Source organism: Cyclopterus lumpus, chromosome 14 (assembly GCF_009769545.1).
Source record: "Cyclopterus lumpus isolate fCycLum1 chromosome 14, fCycLum1.pri, whole genome shotgun sequence".
Lineage (NCBI taxonomy): Eukaryota > Metazoa > Chordata > Actinopteri > Perciformes > Cyclopteridae > Cyclopterus > Cyclopterus lumpus.
In genome coordinates, this window is record NC_046979.1 from 20,489,264 (window position 1) to 20,513,883 (window position 24,620).

General features: G+C 43.6%; 1 protein-coding gene across 1 annotated transcript in view; it reads left to right on the plus strand.

The window, feature by feature from the left end:
* The first annotated feature begins 5,913 nt into the window (after positions 1-5,913).
* jam3b (junctional adhesion molecule 3b) overlaps positions 5,914-24,620 on the plus strand; it is a 32,545-nt gene continuing 13,838 nt past the window's right edge. The window contains exon 1 of the mRNA XM_034550929.1: positions 5,914-6,030. Coding sequence (XP_034406820.1) covers positions 5,982-6,030 — 49 coding nt within the window. The 5' untranslated portion in view covers positions 5,914-5,981. The remainder of the gene's footprint in view (positions 6,031-24,620) is intronic.

Sequence of the window (24,620 nt, forward strand, 5' to 3'; positions counted from 1 at the left end):
GTCCACAGGAGGCTTTAAAAATTATTTAAGAAAATACATCCACAAAAATACGTCCATAAATACCATAGATACGTTCTCAAAAGTACAGCAACAAATACATCCACAAAATAAATGTACAAATACATAAAAACTAAACATATACAGAAGTGCATATATTAATATAAACACACAATAGTTCCACGAATACATCCACAAAATACACAATTACACACATAATTACAAACACAAAACACATTCACTAATACATACACAAAACACATTCACTAATACGTACACAAAAATACACACACAAAATACATAAAATATGTCCACATTAACATCTATGAAATACAGAGACAAATCAGTGCATCTGCAAAATGCAGTTGTATGAATGCAAAGTGTGCATTTATTGTACACTGAGTTGTCATGTGGTCCAACTGAAGGTACTGCCATGCCTCGTTCGTCGTGCAGGATTAACTTGGTATGACAGCAATAAAAGACGAGGGCTGGAATTTCAGGTCCAGTGGGATGCCATTAGATATTACCATCTGGCTGGTTGATCCATGGATGACTGTCTTTGTGCAGAGAGATACAGCGCCCATGGACGATAGGACCACCAAAGGCTCATCTTACAGCTGAAGCGATGAAATAAGAGTAGAAAAATAGCTATCCAAAAAAAGCACCCGAGGCAGGAAATTTGATGACATTATTCAATTTTGAATTTGGTTAGCTGTTGTGCCTCTAAAATACAAATGGACCCTTCTGTGTTTTATGCAACCAGATAGTTCATATTCATGAGCAAAAACCCAATTAAAGTGACACACAGATACATTTTCAGTCAAAAGTTATTATGCGAGCAGTAGTGTCACAACAGGAACAGGAAATAAGATGAAACAGATTCAAGATTAACCAAGAATAATCAAGTTCCTTTTTAATCTGGCTTGAAATCCTTCATAATCATTTGAAACTCACACAGTGAGACCAGCTCTTTCAGTTTTACATCATTTCCCCATGGGCTGTGGGAGCCGAGTACATGAAAGCCCATTGGTCTAATTCTGTTGGACTAAGAGCGAAAAAAAGGAAAAAAACACTCCACGATCATACACTTATTTACCACTGGATTTGTTTTTTTATAGGCATTTTTTGTTTTTTATAGGCAAAGTGAAGATGCAGGCCCAGTCTCACTGAGAGAAGTGTTCCAGTGAACACGTTTATGAGCCACGCTGGCAGTTGAGATATCCAATGTCAGTAATAAACCTGATACACAGCGCCAATGTCACACTGGGATGTGTGTTTTACTTCTTTTTTTATAAAGAACAGACATGAAGGTCTCTCCTTAATATTAATTTAAAAAGTAGATGAAAAACACATGTTTTAATAGTGGCGGCCTGCAAGTCATCACCCTCTCTCTTTCCCCTACCTTTCCTGTCTGTCTCTAGGACTAATTTTTGCAGATATGGCAAACAAATATTTGTAAAAGCCCTGAATCAGATTACATAAAATATCATTAAGATATAATTGTTCATGGAGTCCATCATGCAGTTCCTCAGTAGATACAAAACATATAACAACACATACCTTCCATGTACAAGTTTGCACATTCAGAATCTTATTTTATGAATTATGGACCAGGGTTGAAGTTCAAATCAAGTATTGTATGATAACACAATATGCCCATCCAATCCATCAGTTATTTCCTAAAGAAATCAAATATAATTGAGTAAATAATCTTCTGTTTGCCTGATAATCAGTTCACAGCATTGGAAACCACTTGGCATTGTTGGGGATCCTTAATTTACAATTAGAGCAGCCGAGAATATTATGGCATATTCTGGGAACTCTACTCCAGCATATTATGACAAAAACAGGTGTCAAGATTATCATGTAGCACCGCATGCATACCTCACCTGTGTTATTTGACCTAAAGAGAGTAACATCACACAATGGTTGCCTCTTTTTGGGTGGCAGGGGTGACAATTAGTCCTGGTTCCAGAATGATGAAGATGAATTAGATAGAAAATAGGATTGAGGCTTTAAAGGATGATTTCTTTTATATATTTATATATAAAAGCAGTATATATTTAATAATGTCCAGATTTTAAGGCATTTTATAATCAAATTGTTTGAAAAACCATGCATGTAGCTTCCGTAAATGGGAAAGAAATGCTGAGCCCCTAAATGTTTACAGCGTCTGGCTCCGCCCCCGAGCACAGGTGTAACCAATAACATTGATCATACTGCCTCTGCTTGGACACTGCAATGCCCCGAATCCTCGTTTATGATATTAATTACATCTGTGCTTTCCTGCCAATTTCAGTGTGCGACGTGTTTTGGGGTCATAATGACAAAAAAGGAAATGATATATATACAAGCTCATCTTATTTCCATACGGCAGGTGGATTTGGAATTCAACTTGTGTTAAAGCAATGATTAGGGGTTTTTCATGTTTATTTCAATGTTTTGTTGAATTTTTGGTTTTAGATGAAACCTCAACATAAATAGAACAATAATTCAAAGTAAAAACATTAAACTGCATGCTGTGGAAGGGGAACATCCCAATCTAAACCCTGCTTTATCCTGCCAGTCGCTCGAATGCTGGCATCATTTTTTATTCATAGTGTTGCTCTGAGACAATCAATACACAATCACTTGCAATGCATGAAGAAAAAAATAATCTACAGTTTTATCAAACTGAGGGAGACATCCACTCACTAAATTCATCAAGTTATAATTATATATTCAGACGTAAATTCTGATTTATTCTTTGCAATCACAGTGTTGGAATGGTTTTAGTTTGCACATATTGTTTCTTTATTACCTGAGTAAATTGAGTCTGCCTTTGGAACATGGAAATGCAAATGTTCTAATTTCTTGATTTTTTTTTAAACCTGGTGGTAAATTCTTAGTCACAATTCTAGCACCTAATGTTGTTTATGTAATATCCTCAAAAAGACATTTTGTAACACGTAGGACCATGCTACATCCTGAGTTATAATACAAACCTAGAGAGCAGAGCCTCAAGGCAACCGTGTGGTTAAAATAACTACACCTGATTCATTTTAGAATCTTGCAGATTTACATGTTATGTAATACAATTCATACGCATGCTAGCATAATTAGACATAGCTCTATATTTAGACATAATTACCACATTAAGGAAGTATGCAGTGAGTGCAATCATCTCAGATTTTACTGTTTATAAAGGAGATCACATTTATGCAAAGCCCATGCAGGGATATGAAACCTTGTTGTGCCTATTGTGGAACTGTTATGGATAGGATGTCAACGGTATGGTTGGATGGTTGGAGTAGCAATGATATTCCGCGCTGCATCAGCTGTCATCACAGAGTTGGACCGGGGGATCAGCGGGACAAAAACCTTTCGATATAAAGCAACGCGATGCCACTGGAACTGAAGGCCTGCGGAGCAGACCACATCCCCTCTGACAAAAACAAGACTTCCTGTGAAAAGGGTAAGAGAGCTCTGGGCTGACAGGGCTGACGGGGCTGACGGGGCTGCGGTTCCTGTCAATGGGTTCCGGCATACGAGCAGTCCCTGACAGGGCTGTGATTTACGGTCAGTGAAAAATGGTGAGTGAATATTTTATTGAAAGCCTGCCGTGTGCAATTGGTCACAGTGGTGACAGGAGGCCAGACTACTTTTATCGTAACACACATGGCCATGGGCGCTCGAGTAGCCTAAAAGGCATGATAAGAGTTAGAATTCAAACGCATGTCATTTTACAATACAAGGCCTTTCTCTGAAGGTTTTTAAAGAGGGGTTTGTTCACATATTATTCAGAGCCTGATTTATACACCAAATTATTTCTAAAAACATGATGGAGATGGACATTTGTTTTTGTGGACAGTATTTTCTGATTTATGGAGTGATACAAATAGGCATCCAAAATTCCCTCTGACTCTACAATATAGAAATTGTAGAAGAAAATTAAACAATAATTTTGGTCCTGGCTTTATCCAATGTTCAGATATCTGGTCTGGAAATATGCAAATTAGCACATAGTTGGTAAGACAAGGTCCCATTTACACATTTAAACATATATTTAAGAAAACGTGTAATTCAAATAAGTATTGTCTTCATGGAAGTAATAAACTGGTAAGTTTCATGGTGATGTCTGTTAGTTACATGTTATTATGTGTTATGCCCTATCACTTGTAGTGTCTACACAAGTGATGTAATTTCCTATATCTTTAAAGGCTGTTTTCTCAAAATTAGTGTTTTCTTTGAGCTACAAATCTCCACTTCAGGCCCTCTTACATAAATAACTAGAACGGGCACTCGGTAGAGCGCATACCTTCGCCGAACATTTTGGCATTAGTTGCATGCCAATTGGATAAAAATTTACCGTGTTATGATAAAAATACGATTTTGACCTTTTCATGACCTTGACCTTGACCTTTGACCCGATCGCTCCCAAAATCTAATCAAATGGTCCCCGGATAACAGCCAATCCTCCCACCAAATTTCATGCGATTCGGTTTAATACTTTTTGAGTTATGCAAATAACAAACAGACATATTTACAAATAAATACACAGCGATCAAAACATAACCTCCGCAAAAGTATTTTGCGAAGGTAATAATAATAATGCATTCTATTTGTAAGACACTCTTCATTCAAGAATCTTGGAGTACCACATAGACAGTACATAGTTAAAACTAACTATAATAAAAAAGGAATAGTTGACACATAAAACTCAACTCATAGTCAAACGCCTTCCTGAATAAAAAGGTTTTCAGGCCAGTCTTAAAAGAGTCCAGTGTCTGTGTTGCCCTTAGGTGGTCAGGGAGACTGTTCAATAAGCGGGGCGCTGCTGAGCAGAAGGCCGGTCGCCCATGGTGCGGAGCTTGGTGTGAAGGAGCGAGCTATTTGTAGATCTGAGGGTGCGGGTGGAGGTTTGGGGAGTAATGAGTTCTTGTAGGTAGGGAGGTGCAGGTCCATTTATGCATTATGGGTGAGTAGTAGGACTTTGTAGTCAATCCGGGTTGAGACAGGGAGCCAGTGGAGTGAGTGGAGAATGGGTGTTATGTGCTCATATTTCCGAACGCTCATCAGGATCCTGGCAGCGCTGTTTTGAATGTATTGCAGTTTTTGGATGTTGTGATCCCAGTGAAAAGTGAATTACAGTAGTCCAGTCTAGAGGAGATGAATGCATGGACGAGCTTCTCTGCATCTGACATAGTTAAAGTGGGGTGGAGTTTGGAGATGTTTTTGAGATGATAAAAGGAGGTTCAACACACTTTCCAGTTCCATTACTATCTATATTCTGTAGGTTTTTCCAGAGGGGTTTGTACATATATAATTTATATGATTTATATAACTTTTTTGCTGTTGACAGTGATACAAAGAGATAATAAAAATTCCCTCCGTAAAAACCTTTGACTCTAATAAGTCAACAAAAAAGAATTGTCCTAATGTAAATAATCCACCGGGGAGGTTTCACGGTGATATCTCGGCCTGCTATTAATTGTAACCCTGTTGTCCTACTCACTCCATCCCCTTAATTTCACTGAGGAATAGTGGGAATGTGGTCTTTTAGATGTACTTTGCTGCTCATCTCTCTTCCGTCTCACAGCACATGAAAGGCTGAACGCTCTCAGCTGCCTCCCCACAGTAGTACAGATTGTAAAGCCCTCTGAGGCTAATTTGTAATTTGTGATATTGGGCTATACAAAATAAACTGAATTGAAATTGAATTGAAAGTAGTAAAAGGCTCCCACATCATGTCAACTATAAATTCTTGTCTGTGAGTGATGCTTTCGGTAGCTATGGAAACCTAAAATAATACAGACCCCCCACCCTCTCATCTCTTCTCCCCTCCTCTCCCCTCCCTCCCTCCCTCCCTCTCTCTCTTTCTCTCTCCCTCCATCCCTCCCACTCTCCGCCTATGTCTCTCTCCCTCTCCCTGTGCACACCAAAGCTTCTTTAAGCTACTTTGCGCATGTACGGCCAGTCAAACAGAGCATTGCATCGACTCCAAGATGGCGAAAACACGTCTGGCTTGCGTCCTGACTCTCCTCTCAACTCACTGTAAGTACAACAAATCACGCAAACGGACTCTTCTTTCCGCGTTTTCTCTCTTCCGAGGGACGTGGCCGTCACAAGCCAGCTACTTCTGCGTCAGTTTGCTCGATATTTCGCAGCAGCGTCGGGCGAAAAATAGATTCCGCCTCCGAAGTAACACTATCTGGACGCAACTAACGGTAAACTCACGGCAGACTGACAGCAAGACCCGTCTCCCCGACGTGAAAGTGAATATAGAGTTATTAATTCTGTTAACGAAATGGCAAATATAGTCGCCATTTTTTATACAACTTCACGCACTGTCAATGTGCGGGTCGAGCGACGGGTTTTCGGCAGCTATTGTTTCTCCAACGCATCCTTCTCCCTCGCAGCTCCAGTCGCAGTAAAGCGGCGGTAACGTTCCCTGGAAACCAAGTGTCTGGATGTAGCCGCATGTTAGCACGAGCGTGACTCACTGAGCGAAAGGGTCGGTCGGCGGCGTGTTCCAGAGTCCGCTTCAGCCTCCACGTTCGTCCGACTCACTCTGGAAAAAGTTTTCCCCCCCCCCCCACCCCACCCCCCTCAAGTTCGGAGAGAGACTTTGTGTTTGAATTAAGTATGAATTAATTTGGACCGCGCCGTTAACTATTTAACGCGTGTGTGTGTTTTTTTTTGGAGTCGCGGTGATGGCAGAGATGTAGGAGGTAGTGATGCGAGATAACGGTTTTTCCAGCAGCGGAATAAAGCAGGCTGTCCGCGGGAGGAGCCAGCCAGCCAGCCGGCCGGGCCAGTGAGTATCCTCTGCCCTCCTCCTCCTCCTCCTCCTCCCGCTGCTGCTGGACCCTTTCAAACCCGCACCGGAGCTGAGCTCGTAAACAGAAACAGACGCCGGAAAATCAATTGGTTTCGGCAGCCCACCCTAAAAGACCCCATGCGCCCCCCTGTCTATCGGCCCTGTCGGGGGGAGCGAGACACGCACACCTGTAGGATCGGAGCACTTCGTTGAGGTTTTAACACGCGAGACGAAAGTCCCGGATACTTTAAACATCAAGTTACGTGACGGGTTATTGACATTTCTGATATTTTGAGTTGAAACCAAGTTAAATAAAAACATTTTAACATGTAACTACATATGTACTATATTTAATCATGCTATATTCGTAACAGAAAACAACAGGCCACTTGTTGCTGCTCTATGTTGAGATTTCTTTGATGAATTAGGATCGTTTTACTCCTCTCAAACTATTACAGTAGTTAACTTTTTTTAAATCAAAGAACTTGTAATTCTACAGTTAAAATGTACTGCAGATTTAGATGGATTTAAATCAAATTAAAATTAAATAATTCATTAAAAACGAGTCCCCCCGTCCCCCGTCCCCCCACCACCACCACCTATTCCAGCCCTACAGACAGTGTCTTCCGTGCCTGGCCATAGATTGTATGGTCTGAACTGAAGTCCTGCTTTAATTTAGGAGGGATCATAATCGGGGCATGGTGGGCTGTCGCTTTGGCCTGTAGGCTTTGGAATTCAACATTATTTAGTTTTATTTTAAGTGTAGCAAATGTTTTTCGAGAAAACAAAACATTAATAACCTTTGCACACAACAGTTTGCTGTGAAATGTGTTAATTTAGCCCGCGCTGCCACTTGGACGCAGATTAAACAAGGTGTGAGAGAACAGACGGATCAAAGAGAAGCGCAGACATAAGAACCCCCCTGTGATCTCTCACGTGTGTCATTTGGCTTATTCTCTTTGCTTTAATTAGGAGCGAGCAGCGGAGCTTGTTTGAAATCTGTTGCTGTGTGTCTCTCGACTCACCTCCGGGCTGTGGGCTTTTTTAGTTCTCTTTTTTTCTCTCAAAGCGATACATTTCAAAGTCAGTACTCTTAATGATGTTCCCCCTTTGGTAAATCTGTGTCATGGTAGCAGCACATTTGGCATTTTCAAAGCGGGGGGTGGAGAGGTGGGGGTGCAGTGAGCTGGTGAAGATTTAAGAATGTCTTTTGTCTCGCCTGGGCAGGGCTCAGCCATGTGGTCCGACTGGCTCCCAGCCAGCGTTACCACTGTCTTTAGAAACAGGACAAATCTGGCTAAACTAAAGCTGGCCACAAGCCGCGTGGTGATGTACTACTTGGTGCTGACGCTAATAGGTGCAGACTGTAATTGGAATTTGTCTTGTGCTCTGGAAGAGCTCCTTTCCAGATTCAGCTCCTGATGTTTCACAAAGCGAGTAAGGAACTCAGGATGGAGTGGGCCGTCTGTCATTGCTTCTTTTTCTGTGTCATTCGTGACATTCAGTGGTGTCAATCGTCTTAATGGCCGCGTAACCCCGGCCCTCCCGAATGACGGCTGAACACGGACCGCAAATATCAGGCCCGGTCATCTGTCGGCGCAGCGAAAGACGAGGGCCTGTTGTTATTTTAAGCACAGCAGAGACTTTCCAATCTGATCTACTGGAATGCATTGACATTTTCCATTGTTGGCTTCACCTGAGCCGTTTCCCTTAAACTATTCCAGAGAAAGCGGTACACACACTTTAAGGGGAAGTCTGCCAGAACCCCCCCTCGCCAAGAGCGTGGCCAAGATATGTGGGAGCTTGGAAGATGCTCACGTGGATTAGTTCAGAGCAAATATAAACTTTGAGATCACTGCTCTCTTATAAGAAACACCTGTGGACAGTGATAGATGTCAGAGGGATTGCTGCATTTTTGGGGAAATTGTGCAGATCAACAACAGGGGAAAACGTTTAAATGATCCCTGTAAAAGAGATCTCGTTTCAGGCTCGATTGATCAGCTTTCACACTTTCTTTTCCTGGATGATTGACATTTTTATGACATTATCTCTGTTTTCACTCATGGCTGTCTGCCTAATCCAATTCGAGCCCCCTCTTCATCTTAATGGATAAGATAAAGGCTGGAAAGCCGTCCTGCTAGATAGCTGTGGAGCCTCCCCTGTGCTCTCTGCTGATAAGCTATTGCATCACTTTGGAGCTTTGAGCTTCCTCTAACCCACACATAACCGGGGTGCTCATCGGGTGACGTTGCCCTATTCAAACATTTGTGAGCCGAGCGTCGGCACTTCTCTGATTGTTTTGCATGTGTGGCATGCAAAACAACCCCCCTCCCCCAGGATAATTGTGGATTGTGGCTCCCTGAGGAGGTGCATGTTTTCAGATGTTTCCCTCTCCACCCAAAGCTTACGAGCAGCAAATGTTCGGACTCTGAATGGCATGTGTGGCCCCCGTGGGCAAGTCACATACAGTCTTGACATTTGACTGCAGAGATGGTAAATGGCAGAGCAAAAACGGGGACGGACGAACAGACAGGAGTCCCTCGCTGCTGAGCATTTTGTTTGTTACAAGTAAGGAGTGCTCGTCTCCAGACGCCCCCCCCACCCGACCCCTGAGTGAGAGGTGTCAGAGGCGTAACACATTTATCATGGCTGGCATTTTGGTCTCGGCTCAGATGGAACGTCAGGAAGGAGTTCTGCAGTTACCATAGGCTCATTGCCTAAACGAGAGTTGTGTAATTCGGGGTTGTAATGGTGCACCAGTATCTTTAACTGAAGGAGAAGTGACTGTTGTCATACTGTTTACATTTGATTATCTACACGAAGAGGGTGCAGGGCTATTTAATAGTGAATTTAACATGCTATAGTGCTGTAAGATATTCTATTTAGGTGCTATGTTTATTTTTATAATTCTGTTCCTTTTAAGGGTCATTTCTACTGACAATAATAAATACAATACAGTATACTGTGATATTTTTTAGTGACAGTTATCATACCGTGAAAATGTCACGCCGTCATTTAGTTTACTTTACACCCTTTTGTAATATATTCTTTGAATCACTGCAGTCAGCCATGTGGGCTGTCTGTGAAACAAGCGTCCCTCCATGGGATAAAGTCAAAGTGGCACATGACCCTCACTGTGGAATGGACCTGAAACAGCTGAGCAGGAGCGGGCGGTGGTGTTTTTCGAGCAGTGACGCAGGCGTAGCCCAAAAATATCTGCCGCGTCCCTCCCAAAACCTGAGTTAGCAAATGCGGCATTCCAAACCGAAAACACATGGAGGCAGGAGCCTCCTCGTCATATGTGCGCTGACTAACAATCACAACCACCTGTTTTCCCTGAGAGATAAAAAGGGACCCCTTGTTGATGAGTTGGCCGAGGTCAGGGCTGTGAAGAAAGCTCCGTAGTGTTCAGAAAAACAGGACAGGCGGGACGGTACATCTCCTGAGACAGACATCCTGTTTTAACTTGACACAGAGAAGGATTCAGCACCCTGTCCTGCTTTTATCAGTTATTTTTTCTTCTTCTTTTGCTCCCAGTGAGCCACAGCAGATACTGAGATCCTAAGGCACACACTGACGCGCTCACGTTCCAGAAACAGCGATGGCATGTGCGTGCTTCAAATGTCAATAAGACTACCGTGTGAGGGAACCACCGGTCATAAACTACAACCAGCCTCCGGGCAGCACATACTGGCCAAAAACCCCACATGAAAAACACCATAAAGGTCTCGCTGTGGAGCAGGTTTTGTCTATAAACTGACAAGAGGGTGGGGAGGGTGGTTCATGTGAAAAACAAGTTAATTGTCGTCCCGTTTAGAGTAATGAGCGTTTGGAAACGACCGCTCCTCCTGAAAAGAGGACTAAAGTTGTTTGTTTGTTTTGACAAGACATCATTACAGTCGATGTTTGGGCCACTTTAGATCAACAGGATAATCCCCAAGATGCCTCTGTGCTGGCTGCCTGAGTTTAGGGCAGTACAAGAGAGGCTTCCTGTCTGATGATCTCTATCTGCGGTCACATGGTCTCCAGGAGGGAGCGAGAGAGCCGCGGCAGCTCTCCTGCTTCTGCGTCCACTGGATACTGACGGAGCACATCAATAGGTCAAAAGAGAGCGCCATCGATCAAACATCAGGGACGCCCGTCGGCTCAGTGAAATAATTAGGGGTTTTCATTAACAACGCGGTGGAGGCGATGAACTGCATGTGGCCGAGCGCGCCGTCGCTCGGAGAGGAAAAAAGCTGGAGGCTGCTCTCTCGCTGAGAGTCATAACCAGATAATCGCTCCGGATTCATCCTTTGTTTACCAGGCCGCAACAAAAGGGCAATTACCGTCTAAAAATAGCCACGAGGCATCTGACGACCTCAGGTGTTTGATCACAGCCCATTCCAGACCACATCATTTGTAACATCGACTGTGATAATGATTGTGGACAGAACACGGATACAGTGGCGTCACTTATCAGTTCCAGAAAACTTATTTTAATCTGAATGCTGGTAAAGTGGAGATAAAATATCATCAAGGCTCGGACCGATGACGTAAGGCTACATAGGGATTTTAGAGGATGAATAATGGCAGGAACCAGACCCAAAGCCTTAATATCAAACTAAAATATTAAAAGCAGCTCTAAAGGTAACCAGTGTCAGGCTAAAAGCATTTGAAACAGCAGACAGGCTTTTTGACTTTCCTAGGAGTTTCCCTCCAGAATTTCAGTCCTGAAAAGAAATACAACAGGGATAAAAATAAATAAATTGGGCGACTGCACAATCTTTTTGACCTGTTTCTCAGAAATTACATCTGGAGTCTTTTAATCTTTGTTTTTGTCTGGATTATATTGAAGAAACCAGTGAAATGGAATTTGATGACACACGCTATGATAATAAGGCGATATTGGGGCGAAGCTCCAGGATGGGGGGAGGATGGGTCATCAGAAACTGTGAAGACGAGCAGATAGGGAGTTTCCTGTCTGTGTCATCGCCTCGGAACAAGATAAATAATAAGGTGGGTTTTTTTTGTGATCGACAGCAATGCTGCAAATAACATTGGTATGCCACTAGTTCTTATTACTACAAGAACTTCCTCTGTTAATCAGGAGCACTTGTGCTCGGCGCTCATTTCCTTGCCTTACATCTGGTAGCACCTCCAGGTCCATGTCAGTCCTGCAGCATGCTACTGTGGAGGCGGAGGGTGTAGACACACCTGCTCGACATGTGAAATAAAAAAAGCATGTAGGATCTAGTTTAAATAATATTAGGTACAGGCAGTGATGTCCATGTTCGGAACAAGGCCGCTTGAGAGGAGGTGTGTTAGTGGTGAATCCCAGGCAGAGAGACACTAAATGTCAGATAGAGGACTAACATGTGAGTTACCGGCGTCTTCTGGGAGTGCAGTGCGAAATGGGTTGAAAACAGCACAGTGCAGAAGTGATAGATGGGGCTCGGTCAGTGAGCGAGACCTAGACCTTGATGCTCTTCACTTAAAAAATAAATAAAATGAGGAAATGATTTAGTGCATGCCGGCCACCCTGGCAGTTACAGATTCGGACAGCACCGAGCGTAGCTTTAGGGATGGCAACAGCATCTATCCCGGCTAACTAAGTGAACTAAGTGAACATCTTCTTAGTGGTGAGAACTCCGTCTTCATCTCTTAAAAGAGGGGCTCATCTGCTCCAGACTTGGCAGCAGAAAGGGGGTTTCAGGTCCGACATGACAGAGATCTTGGTGTTCATCCAAACCAGTTATTAGTGATGATTAAAGTGTGTGTGTGTGTGTGTGTGTGTGTGTGTGTGTGTGTTTTACCTTCTGGTCCTATATTGGCTTAGAACTGCAGCTCGGTCCAGTGAGACGTTCGCTGTTTTGGCACAATGAGGTAAAAGCGCAGCATCATCTGCAGTAATTCTTAACACCATCTCAAGTTCATCTTAAAATAATGCGGGACACCGCTGGCTGTCAACAGAAATCACAAATTAGATTTGGGCTCGGATGAGTTTGCTGCAACTCCCTCAGCCCGCTCTGGAGATTGATACGTGAGCCTGTCCAACCTAATGGAATTCAAATGTCACTTTGACTATTTGTGACGAGTCACAAGACATTACACTCCGAAAGCTTTTTCCTATTTGAGCCAAAAGACATATGGTCTTCTTATATTAATGGAGTAGTTCAACATTTTGAAGAAATCCTCCTATTCACTTTGTGTTTTTTGGTTTCTATCACTCTCATTGTTGTTTTTTTATATTTTAAGCTCCAGCAGCTTAGTTTAGCATAAGGACTGGAAACAGGAGGACCCAGCTAAACTGTTTTCTATCTTGGAACTCATCGGTCTGGAGACGATTTAGCCTCTGGAGACAAAGACTAATATATCTGGGGTTCTGGTGAAGCCAGTACATATCTGGATAATGGATATAATGGCCGACTTCCTCTTCCGGTCATTGTTTACAGTCCAATTAGCAACAACTAGCACAAGTTGCCAGTTCGCCAAGCTAATAAAAATAAAGGCCAGTGCACTTCACCTCTTTTGCTCTCCCTTTCTTTCTTTTTTTTCCTGGAAATTCCAAAAGCTGCATTGTAGCCACGATCAAAAGCTCTTCTGTAGAAAGCCCACCAGCACTGTCAGGAGCACAGAATGCATTCAGCTGACTGGACAGATAGAGTTGGCAGATTGTAACCAGACCATCTGGCCACGTGGCGTGAAGAGCCATTTAGTTTCAAATATGTCGAGATTGACCTGGAGTTGATGGCACTGTTGTGCCGTTTTAGAGCTTGCCGCAATACAGTTTGGGAGACAAGCAATCCATTGATCTGAACAGTATTGATCTCTGACACCAGCGTTTTTTAGGCCAAACGATGGAAAAAGTCGACTGAAAAGACTTCATCTGAGCGCCTCCTCCCTCTGCGTCCCAAAGTCTCGCTTGGATGAAATGGGAATGAATACTTAAAGAGCTTTTGAAAACGTCTGATATCCAGGAGCATTAATGGAGCGCCTTGGTTCTGTCAGGAAAGATCACGGGTGCGCCGTGACGTCCATGTTTTTTAGGCCTTGCTGTGAATCACGCTGGAGGAGAAGCCCAGCGCACACAGCCACCGTTGCCACATGTGTGCGAGGGCATACTTGGGATAAGTGAGTGCCTCAGATATTTGTCAGGATGCCAGACATAGGCGACGAGTTTGTAACGCGGTTTCTAGCCCCCCACTCACCCCACCACCACCCCTGTCTGAGTTCCAGTAGAGGAGTCTTTGCAGTGCGGGCCCCCGCTTGGGCTCTGTGTCATTTAAAGCAGTAGAGAAAGCAATTTGGGTGGATTTCATGGTGACTCAGTGGTTTGTCAGGCATTTGTCATCGTTGGAACAGGTCACTCAAAAACAGCCAGGCTGAAGCCTCAAAGCTGATCATAGTCTTAAGTATTACGTCGTGACGGTACACTTTTAGCTCCAAAACAAGCTTGTCCACCAAACAGCAGCATAGTATTTTAAATGTATTTTCAAACACTGTACTGCACTGTATTGACCTAAATGATGGAAAGAAACTGTTCCGCAGCCCGTCTGTGTTAAGGGATTTCCTGACTCTTTTGCCATAAGGATTGTAATTAAACTAAATTGTCAGTTTCTCAACCCATCCTGTAAGTCATTCACAAAATGACCATGTTATCTACTCTGCCATTTCCTTTCACAAGGCTGCTCCGCTTCCAAAGTCAGATGAATATATTTATGCGGCGGTCATTATCCAGGCTTAAAAGGTAACCTTAAGAGAACCCATGTGGAACGAGGAGATTCTTCACAGAGCCCTGGTAATCACAGAGCGTTCTTATGTGGGATTTTACAAAACTACAAAAACTACTACTACTTTGTGGAAAGATGCCAAAATAATAAAACTAAAGGCACTATTTCAGTTAGAGCTATTTAAACTGTGTATCTTAGCTCAAACAAGCACAAATACCAGTTATTAAACAATTTAACTTGCTTTCATGTCTTCTAATGTAAAGCTCACTTCTGTCTCTAATCGTTGTAGTTAAACGTACATAATTGATTTAGCATTGCACTCCCGTACAGTAGAACTGAGCGTCCAGTACAGTATGTCCAATTTCTTATCAGAGTATCAAAATTGACGCATCTGAACCAAAGATATCGCCATCTTTATTCTGCAGATTGTTCTCCCTTTTCAATCTCTGTGGTGCCTACATTACCTCCAATGCAACTTATCACGAGAGGGAATGTATCAGATTTTCCCTCCTGAGCAACAAAAGGCCTCCACAACTTTTTCTAGTACCGACAAAGACGGTACAATAGACTAAAATGTGTAAAAGTTGCCCTTTATGACATATCTTTTTTTTTTAAGCTTGACATAAAATCATGACGGCATGAATTCTTGAAAACAACTTGAACTGAATGATGGTGGTGGGGCCAATCTCGCCTCAGAGCGACCAACGGGGGACTTTTTACATTTAGAAATCATAAACGTAGAAACAACTGCACTTGTTCTTCAGGCACTGAGTTGCAGTCTACGTCTTGGTCTCTCTCACACATCGAACCAAAGCCACATCTTCAAGTTACACAACCTGAACCTAAGAATCCAGAGAGCACAGATGTGCGCTTCCTAAAATATTCAACATACAAAAGCAAAGAGCCAACAAATAATTCATTGAGAAAATAAGAAAACAAGGGGCAGAAAACACGAGAACAAAAGCCATTTAGTCGGCAAGGGGTAAAGTTTGCGGCGCGCACACGAAGCTTTAGAATATATGCGTGTGGGTGGCGAACAAGAGGGGGAAATGTACAACAGGCCACCGACCCTTGCGCTCACCGCACCACACCCCAAAAAGCTGTTCATTCTGACGAGATCCAGTTTTGAGACGAGAACAGTGATCTTATGCTTCCGTGAGCTCTACACTTTCCGAGGGAATCTGTAGGCGATCTCCGTGCTAACGAGTGTCTCGGAGCATCCCCCGTCCAGCCAGCGCTCACTGTAACCAATTCCCCCCTCCGCCCCTTCCCTTCCCTCGCCTAGCATCACTCATGCAGCACTAAGCAACTGTACAGTTTTATCTCGGATCATCAACACTCAAGATCATCAGCGTTCACATCTGTGGGCGGCGTCCCTCCAGGCCGATTGTTAGCGTGGTAAGCTCGTTCTGTGAGAGACGCTCAGTTCTGCAGCAAATAGAGGGGGGGAGCTCTCTGCAGCGAGGGCACTGGTACCCGAGCTAAAGGTTCCAGTCACATCCGAGCACCACCCCGCCCTCTCTATTAGGCCGTTTTCCTTTCAGGGTTGAGACGGATGCGTTTAAGCAGATTGAGCCTGGCGTTTCGCCAATCAGTGGTAGTCGCAGCTTATCGGAGCCGTCCCTGCTGAGCTCACTGGAGGCAACAGACTGACTAGTAACTCTGGTTTCTAATTGATGGAATATTCCGCTCACTGTGACTCACTCGCGATTAGTTTCCTACAGAAAGCTGAATCATTCAACAATTACGCTGCATGTGAAGAAGGCCTTTACGCACCAGTGGACTTGATGAATAAACAACGCGAAAATGAAAAATACTTGCATGTGAATATTATATGTCGAGGGCTTTTATTGTTAAATGTTGGAACGGTAAGAGTGCATCTCTTCTACCCTGCATTTGCCAAGGTTGGACGGAATTGTACAAAATAATGTCATTGTTAACGAATGAAAGAACATCATTTTACCATCATTTTACCTTCATTTTACCGTTCTGTGGGAAAGTACTCAAATACCGTTAAATAAATAGATATCCAAATTAATCTCAGAAACATTTTTTAAAAATGCCCTCATTGTCGATTTGGTACCAGATGTGTGCAGGATTTAGTTTTTGTATTTGCATGGACCAGGAGGTGCATTATAATGTGCTTTGTAAAAGAAATATCCGAAGCAAACTTTCGCTTTGCGTTACTCCTCATTTGCATTTATTTGCACAATGTTAACCGTTATCAACTAAGCAATTTATCTCCACCAGCAACCATGGAAGAAATAATTACTATTTCTGCTTTGTACTTGTTGTAGAAGTCCCACATATCCCGAGAAACTAAACGGCGTCTGGGTTCATAACATCATCCGGAGGCTGGTTTACAACAGCTGTATGAACCCAAAATAAACTATTTTGCTGTGACTTAATTACAATACACAGATAAAAAAGATGCCAAAATATCTACATAATGATGCCCATTTGTAAAAGGTCTGAATTAATGTGTTGTTATTTCTCCGCAAGACGACAAGCAAACTTGCTTGTTTTCTCAATGAAGCACGGATCTATTGGTGATAGGCTAAGCTAACATTGTAGCCGCTCCTTCAACACTCAAAATAACGTCATATAGGCATAAATACGGCAGCGTTGTTATTGTTTGTACCATATGGCCTATACTCATAGGCTTTTGCTCCAAAGCATCACGCAAATTTTCCGTCCGAGTTGAAAAATGTAAACTCGCGAGGTAAATTTTGAATTTCCGTGTTATTCTTTGTCTTTGTCGTGCAACAACATTTGCATCGCGTTTTGGTGTGAACACAGCATTGGCCATAGGATAACAAAAATAAAATGTTTTGATTATCCCCAAAACGGACTATTCTATGTAATCAGCAACACTTTGAACAGGACAGCGCATGAAGGCCACGCTCTGCCACGCAGTTATGTATGATGCAAACGGAGACAGCAGGTGACGAGGTCGCCAGCTGTCCTCTATTTTTACCATGAAAGCTTTGGAACTTTGCCATTGTTTCTCGCACTAGTGGGTCTCACCGTGACTGTGTAGGGCACACCTTTTTACTTCCTGTCACTGCGTACTCACACGGCGGCATGGTTCATGTCACAGCCAGGAAAACAGAATGGGAGGCATGAGGCGTTCGGCTGTCTGATGCGTCTGTCTGGTATTTCCCACGGAAACCCATCATGGATTCCTCCCTGAGCAGGTGATGGAAGTGGGGGGGTGGGTCGGTCCGCAGCAGGAGCCTCAGATGGTTTCCCCTCCACAGCTGTTGTTTCAGCAACATTCCCTGTCGCACAGCTCAGTCAGCCTGTGCAAACTATTTGAGTCCAGAGTATGCCTTTATGCACATTTGTTGTTTGAGGGGGGCTGCTCGTTGGCAAATTCCTGCTTGTAAATCGCACCCTGCGACGTCTCAATATTTATTTTTGTTTAGTTTTTTCTCATGGAACGCACACAATGTTCATAAACAACTGTCTCTTGAAATGAGTAACATATCATGATTTACTCCTGGTCACTCCTGGTCTGTTTACTTTATGTGGCTCATGAGCAAGGCGGCCCCACCCTTTTAATTAGATAGTTATTTTAGAGATTGGAATAGATTGCGTACAAAATACAAACTCTTTGGACGTTTGAATTGTTTAAATTCACGTGTAAAGCCATGTAGTTTTGGCAAATGTTAAATATTCAACTATGGACAATCAATAATTGCTTGTTGTGTAGCTTACAAGTTGGCACGTCCATCAAAAAGAGTGTTTGCTAAGTAAACCTGCCCTGGTGCCACCACTTTCTCCATTGAAAGTAAAATAAATAAATAGAGACGCGGGTCCATCCTGCCTGCCTGCCTGTCCGAGCTCACTTAACCTGTGACCAATCATCCCCCTCACAGTCACTCACATTCTGCACTCCACCTCCACATTAGTGCTTGCTAAGGGAGACAATGAAAAACGGTCAGAATCACCTCCTACAGCAGAATACGTGTGTGCGGGTCAGTTGCCATCGTTCGTGGTGGTGGGGGGGTCCAGCTCTAAAGGAAATCTTTGTCGGAGTGAATCTTTTTCTTGACTTTTTGTTTCGTTGTTGCTCACGCAGTCAGCAGGCGCTCCTTTTACGTCTTCTATTGGGCTCATTGAAATGCCAGCAATAGTCAGCTGCTGACCACACTTCTCTGAAACTCACTTTGACATCGAAATTTGTCTGAAAGATTCTGGAGTGTATTGATCTGGATTGACAGCATTCTAGTTACTGAGTGCGTTGGCTTTTAACGCTGGAGACGGTGAATGGTCATAAATCAATTGGATGTCTGTGGTATATATTTCTCACTTCTCAAATACATTACATTACCACATTCCTGTAAACATTCAGTTTATTCATTTGTATTACTTTATTTCATATTTTGTGGGGGTATTTATTTTACTCTTTTATTTTTTTATTTTACTTAGATCCTTGGATGATTTCCCCATTGTTATACATTACAGGGTTGTCATGGTATCAGGTTTTCATGGAACGACAACATCTCAGAATTGTATTAAATTATTTTACTTTTTATAATTTTATTATAAGTTATAATGACACTTAGAGAACGGAACATAATTATAATAAATGATGAAAAGAAATGGCATGTAACACAACATGTTATTGTATGTAACTGAAACATATTAATGTACACATTAGAAACACGATAGCATGTAAAATGAACTGCTAAAGAAAATGTAACTTCAGCTGAGAGCTTTTAAAATGGCCTATGATTATTAACAATTAACATGTGCTAAAGAGACTGAGATCCAAGTAGTTCATTGCCAATGATTGCGTCACTGTGATTGTTGCGCAAATGATAATAAAGCACTTGAAACTCAGGTCGATGAAAGTGTTATGAGTCATCTGTTGAAAAACTAAAATCATCCTCTAATAACACATTTGTAATGCTGGTTATGCTGTGGGGAAACAGCTGCTTTCTGAAATGATTGTCTCCATCAGTGATCTAACATGGATCATGTGAATCTAACCATGCCATGTTACAGCACACAAACATGGCTTTTGTTCCAGAGTGAAAAACAAAGGGCCGGTTAGTAGGCCGAAGCCGTGGGACGCCACTGTTGTTAAGAGCAGACTGTATAAATACTGAGGCTGGTCCTGGGCCTGCTGTTCCAGACCCGATAGCATCTTGATGACTGGTCCAAAACTCCGCCAGGAGGCCCTGTTATGAAGACTTTATTAGCTTCCTGCTGCCACCTCACACGTTGCGTTCCCGAGCGCCGCAAACGTGCCAAACTACACAGCCGGAGACATGAGTGTGTCGGGCTACAGCGCTGTTGTGTGTGTGTTACATTTGTCCACTGGCAGTCATGCGTAGTCGGTTCGTTGTCATTCAGTCCCGACGAGCCTCGATGAGATGACTCCCAGCGTAGAGGCATTAAAGAAACACCGAACTGCTGTCCAAGCTGTGGAGATGTGCACGCTTGGAGGGGAGATGGGGGGTGGGGGGCGAGGGAGGATGCATAAAAAGTTATCCCTAAAGGCCGCACCGCAGAGAACGCACCCTTTCAGTTCATCTCTTTTCGGGCCCACAGTCGGGCATCCATGGAGCGCCGCAGGAAGCGAGAGAGATTAAACCTTTTGGACCTGCTAAGTCAACATGTCTCCGCCGTGTGCTGTTGTGTTATTGTTCAGTTGTCAGTCGAGCCTCAGCTCATCGTGGTCAGCCACCGCTCGCCATCCACGCACTCGACAATGAGCGCTTATCTCTGCGGGCTGCGGCACATTGGCTCAGCTACCCACCCCCCACCCCACCTCATCTCTCTGTCTGTGTCCCAGCCAAACAAACATTATTAGGTAAAGGGAAATGCCGGCTGGTCGAAAAAACAACAATCCCAGCATCCAGATTAGCCCGATATCTGCAGATGTGAGTGTTTCCAGATCTTTAGATGTTGTAGAGGAATTATTATTTAATCCTTTGAGGCGTGCTGATAGAAAGCTTTAGAAAAGGGTTGAAGTAAGTGTGTGTGTGTGTGTGTGTGTGTGTGTGTGTGTGTGTGTGTGTGTGGGTGTGTGTGGGGGGGGGAGGAGTTTGGGATTTTTTCGTGTCCAGTTGAAAGGACAGGCAGCAGAATGTTATCCAGGGATTTACCACCATGTATTATTATCTGACCAGTTCATTGTGGACTGGCAGGGAGGATATAGGTGAGTGCACAGTAGCGGGAGTCACTCGTAACAACACCCTGCCCTAGTGATCGGTTTAAAATGGCGTCGCCCTCAGTGGACGGGCAGGATAATACTACCCATAAGCCTCTGGCACAGCCATACAGCCATACAGTTTGTACGGCCACAAATGTTTCATCATGCTTTAAAAAAGGGGCCTGTGTGGAAATTGCATTCCTAATTAGGATTAAGGAAGGGGTCAGGCAGCCGAACTAGAATGTGAAGCATTTGCAGTGAGCGCCGCCGATGCCATCTGTGCATCTGTGTGGTGAGGAGCTAATTCGGGCACACAGTGTGGCGTGATTTACCACAGATTTCTTTTTTGTGCAGTGCGGGGATTTTGACTCTGACTGCACCCCTCTCCAAAAACGTGAATCAAATTTGAACCCCACCATCCCGTCCCGTTAGGTCTCCTCTAAGCTGACGCCCCAGAGCTCTTGAATGCGCTCGGACACCCAACATGTGTGGCACGTCAGATTACTCACATAACAGAGACGTTGCGCCAGGGGATCCCCCCCCCCCCACCACACACACACACACACACACACACACACACACTCACCCTCTAGGGGCCCTGCGCTTCGATTTGTTTTGACAAGGCGCTTTCGCCGTCTCCCCTCGAGAGGTTGACCTGGGCTGGAAAGAAATGAGCGGCCAATTATTTGATCGAGAGGTATGGTCAAGGCCTCCCCTGGGAGGAGGCAGCGAGGCCACCGCTGCTCACGCTACTTACCTGGGAGGGATTCCAATTAGCAGACTGCAGGGGGGGCTCTGGCTGGCGCTGACAGCCGCTATAAATAGCACCTGGCCATTTGACCTGTTCTCCCTGCCGCGGGGAGCAGCTCATGATTGTAGGTTATTACCTGCAATTGTCCACATCATCATTAAGCCACACTGAGGTTTCAGGACTGAAAGAAATGTGACATGCAGCACCATTTCTTATCTCCAGCTCTTTGTATTGAAATATTTATCGTCACAGTGATACAGTGAACACACTGAATGTCGTATTTTACAAGATCCTATCGTAATAATATAATAATAGGGCTGTGAAGGCGTTACGTTTTGTATTGGTGTTATTACATATTAGGGATGCACAATATATATACCGCCATGTATATAATTAGTGGAGGTGTTTCGCAGGCGGTAACTTTATGAATTTCTGCGGCCAAAATGTGCTGCAGAGACAACATACTTTTGTTGGCCGACCAGGAAGTCGTCCTCACACTGGTTCCCTCCACAAAAAGCCAAAGGGGATTTGGGATTATTGCAGGAAATAAGCTCTGTTTATGATACACGTTTTGTTTAGCAAGATAATCTTCATAAGTGAGCACCGCTTTAATGATGTTGGAAGCGTGAATGCAATCACCTGAAGTAAAAAGCTAACGCTAGGCTACAAGCGAACTGACACCCTGGTCGCAGGAGCGCGAGTACACACAAGGCCTGGTGGTTTCATTGACCCACTTGTTGGCAACAGCCTTGGTTTAAGACGCATGAAAGCATCCAAAGTCACCAGAGTATTTACTGACATATTTTATATCGTAGAACAAGACATTTAAATATCTTATGCTTGTGATAACCACAGATCTTTTTTCAGGCATCTAAACTGACACACTATGAATATTAAATGTACACATTCGCATGACATTCCCAGACACACATATACAGACAGAGAGTCCTTGCTTGCTTGAATCCCTATGACAGTTTTAAAAAGCCGACCTCCTCCTCATGCACTAAGGAGCATAGCTGACCTTTCTGTCTTTATTTAGCATTAGTCGTCATTGTGTTTTTTGACGAAGCTGCCATGGCCTTAAGTTCTATAAAAGCATTTATTTGGTATTGAGTATTTAATACATTGACATGTCGAATTCTAACACATGTCAAAGCATTTCATTTGGATTCTTAGACAAAGTTTCGAATGTACTTTGCCAGAAAAGAATATTTAAAGAGTCAGGAATGTTCTCTTTTTTGGTTATGTATCAATAGTGATATCTGGCTATGAACCTTTTATCGTATCGGCAAAACATATCATGCACCCCCGAATTCCTATCATTGCACAGGTGACAGTCATGTTGCTAATAATTCCCGTCCGGACAGCTAGGGGAGGAGGCCACGGCGTTTCAGCAGCGAGTGCAATACTGGAATTACACCGCATCTCAAATAGAACTGTGTGGAGTATCATGTTTATCCACGAGGATCTCATGACTGGCTATTCGGCCATTAGATGTAGTTCCGCACGGTCATCGCGCCCTCGGCCACAATACCCATCGATCATTGTTCCGTTTAATTGAGCAACCCATTCTCTCCCAGCGCCCTGAAACTGTGTCACTAAACAAAGGTCTCCATTGGCATGCATGGCTGCTGAGAGCATGTGAAGAGGCAGTGTGGCACCAAACAACAGCACTATTTTTATACAGCAGCCGGGATCTGACTGTCGCTGGGCCAAGATGGTTCACATGGCTTAATGAACAAGTGATATTATCATTGAAGATCATTCAGTGGGTATCAGTTCCCTTTGGAAGAGTTTTTAAAGGCGTTAACACGCCAACTGCCCATGTGACACTTCTTCTTTAGATTGTGTGAGTTACGTTGCATCATCCATCCATCCATCCATTTTCAATACCGCTTATCCTCATTAGGGTCGCGGGGGCGCTGGAGCCTATCCCAGCTGACATAGGGCGAAGGCAGGGGACACCCTGGACAGGCCGCCAGTCCATCGAGATTGCATCATGTGATATCATAATAAAGGGTTTTAAATAATTTTATAGCAGCATACAATATAAACTGATATAATGCAGTTAGTGTCTAATATGTAGCCTTATGGCTCTTTTATGTCTGACATGAATTCATGTGCACATTATTGCTGTCACTACATGTATGTTTTGTCATTATTCCTGGCAACAAATGAAAAATATGGTGATTAACCCTGTGTGAAGATATTTGTCAGGCTTTCAAGAGAATACAGGAAAATGGTTTACCTTTCTGCCATGAACAACTTGTTTGTTAAAGATATTGTTCATGCCAACAGAAATGTCCTGTTGTCATTTTATATGGAATAAAAGGCCTGGCTGGGAAATGGACAAACATACCTATCCAGGAGCTAAAGAAGTGAGAGACGAGAGTCTTGCGAAAACGGTAAGTATTTTTAGACGTGTGCGTGTGTCCCTTCTGATGTGAAGTAGTGGCTCAACGCAGTGGCTAGCATCGTGGCGAGCGAAAGAAAAGGCGCTGCATCTGAGGTGGAAGAGTAAAAGTTGCTTTTCCCAGTCTGTGGTCAAGTCCTGTGAGCGAGTCGTACTGAGCTTGAGGTCAAAGTGAGAGCGGGCCAGATGCAGACGCTAACACTGACACAAAGTGACAGGTTCCCAGGCATTCATGACACCATCGGCTCCGCCCTTACCCTCCTCCCTCCCCCTCCACGCTGTCATTGGCTCAGGCCGAGTCTTTGACCCTGCCTAGATCAGAGGGCTCACCAGCAGTAAGGCACATGGGTTGCCCCGGACTCACAGATCAGGGGCCTGCAGCGGCCTCGTATGTAAATGCAGAATAAATGAATACACAAGAGGCCCTTGTGGAGAAAGATGAACAGTGTTGAGTACACCTGGATGAGATAGGATGCATTTGAATGAACCCCTGATACCAGGATACAAGTTTTAGTCAGTCAGAATGAGTTTATCCACCAAAGGTAGAATGATGAGGGGGGGCTGTCTTTGAGTCTTTGAAGCTTGATTTTATTCAAAGGCAAACTTTTAGATGATGAAATAATTAACTTTTTGTATTTAGATGACCTTTCATCATATGAGGAAGTGCCTTTGACAACACAATGGTAGCCAGACGACTTTAATCTCTGAACATTGGAATTCTGTGACTGATGTCTGTAATGTAAATATGAAGCGGTCGTGAGCAGCTTAGCACAAAGACTGGA